The sequence below is a fragment of the Hylobates moloch genome, unplaced genomic scaffold (assembly GCF_009828535.3).
Source record: "Hylobates moloch isolate HMO894 unplaced genomic scaffold, HMol_V3 SCAFFOLD_7, whole genome shotgun sequence".
NCBI classification, from domain to species: Eukaryota; Metazoa; Chordata; class Mammalia; order Primates; family Hylobatidae; genus Hylobates; species Hylobates moloch.
In genome coordinates, this window is record NW_026652282.1 from 90,166,639 (window position 1) to 90,168,001 (window position 1,363).

General features: G+C 49.3%; 1 protein-coding gene across 1 annotated transcript in view; it reads right to left on the reverse strand.

Moving 5' to 3' along the window:
* The window catches only part of COL4A6 (collagen type IV alpha 6 chain), a 155,472-nt gene that overhangs the window by 5,684 nt on the left and 148,425 nt on the right, over positions 1 to 1,363 (reverse strand). The window contains exon 36 of the mRNA XM_058441339.1: positions 471 to 587. Within this exon, the coding sequence (XP_058297322.1) occupies positions 471 to 587 (117 nt within the window). The remainder of the gene's footprint in view (positions 1 to 470; positions 588 to 1,363) is intronic.

Here is a 1,363-nt window from a genome sequence, read left to right on the forward strand (position 1 = left end):
GGGGGGAGGGACAGCATTAGGAGATATACCTAATGCTAAATGACGAGTTAATGGGTGCAGCAAACCAACATGGCACATGGATACATATGTAACAAACCTGCACATTGTGCCCATGTACCCTAAAACCTAAAGTATAATAATAAAATAAAAATTAAAAAAAAAAAAGAAAAGGGGAGGTAAAGGGCAGGGGGCCATCTGCAGTATAAAGTCAGACCTTTTAAGCACTGGAAGAGAGCCCAGAAAAGTATTTGGAACAGTCCTTTGCCTTCCAGAATGTAGGGTATCCCTTCACAGGCTCAGAGGGTAGTGGGGAGTGAATGGACTTAGAGCCCAGTTTTTGAGCATCTTAGGAGTGTCAAGCTCTATCACTGGGTTTATTAAGTTTCAGACTCGAAGTTTTACTTACCCCCTAGCCTCAAACCGTCCCAGACCAGCCCCCCCACCCGCCTCCTAATGTGGCATCATCAGACCTTCAAATCCTGGAGGGCCTTGCAGTCCAGGCAGACCAGGATCACCAAAAGCCCCAGGTGGGCCTGGGAGCCCACTGGGGCCATCTTTGCCAGGGATGCCAGGTAAACCTTTGGAGCCTGCAGGAGAGAAAGCCCAAAGGAGGGTACTCAATGTAGAGGGTCCCCAGGCACCTTCCCCAGGAAAGGGGACTTGTGTGTCATGCCCAAGACTCACTAGGAGACGGTGCACTGGCTGTCGACTTGGTGTGCACACTGCACATCAAGGCTGCAGCCGCCTGGGCTAGTTCTTAGTTCATGGGGGCATCTCTGCCCTGGGGCAGTGCCCTCAACTTAGCCTTTCTGAGCCCCTTCATGCCCACTTCCTCCTCCCTTCTTCTCATCCTCCCAGCAACATTGGAAATTATGCAGGGCAACGGCGATCATCCCATATCAGAAATGAGGACACCGAGGCTGGGCACAGTGGCTCATGCCTGTAATCCCAGCACTTTGGGAGGCCAAAGCAGGCAGATCACCTTAAGTCAGGAGTTCGAGACCAGTCTGGCCAACATGGGGAAACCTTGTCTCTATTAAAAATACAAAAATTAGCTGGGTGTGGTGGCGTGCACCTGTAGTCCCTGCTTCTCGGGAGGCTGAGGCAGAAGAATCACTTGAATTCGAGAGGTGGAGGTTGCAGTGAGGCGAGATCGCGCCAATGCACTCCCAGCCTGGGTGACAGAGCAAGACTCCATCTCAAAAATAAAAAAAAAATAAAAAGAAGAAGAAGGAGGAGGAAGAAAAGAAGAAGAAGAAGAGGAAGAAGAAGAGAGAAGAAGAAGATAGAAGGAAGAAGGAAGAAGGAAGAAGAAGAAGAAGAAGAAGAAAGAAGAAGAAGAAGAAGAAGAAGAAGAAGAAGA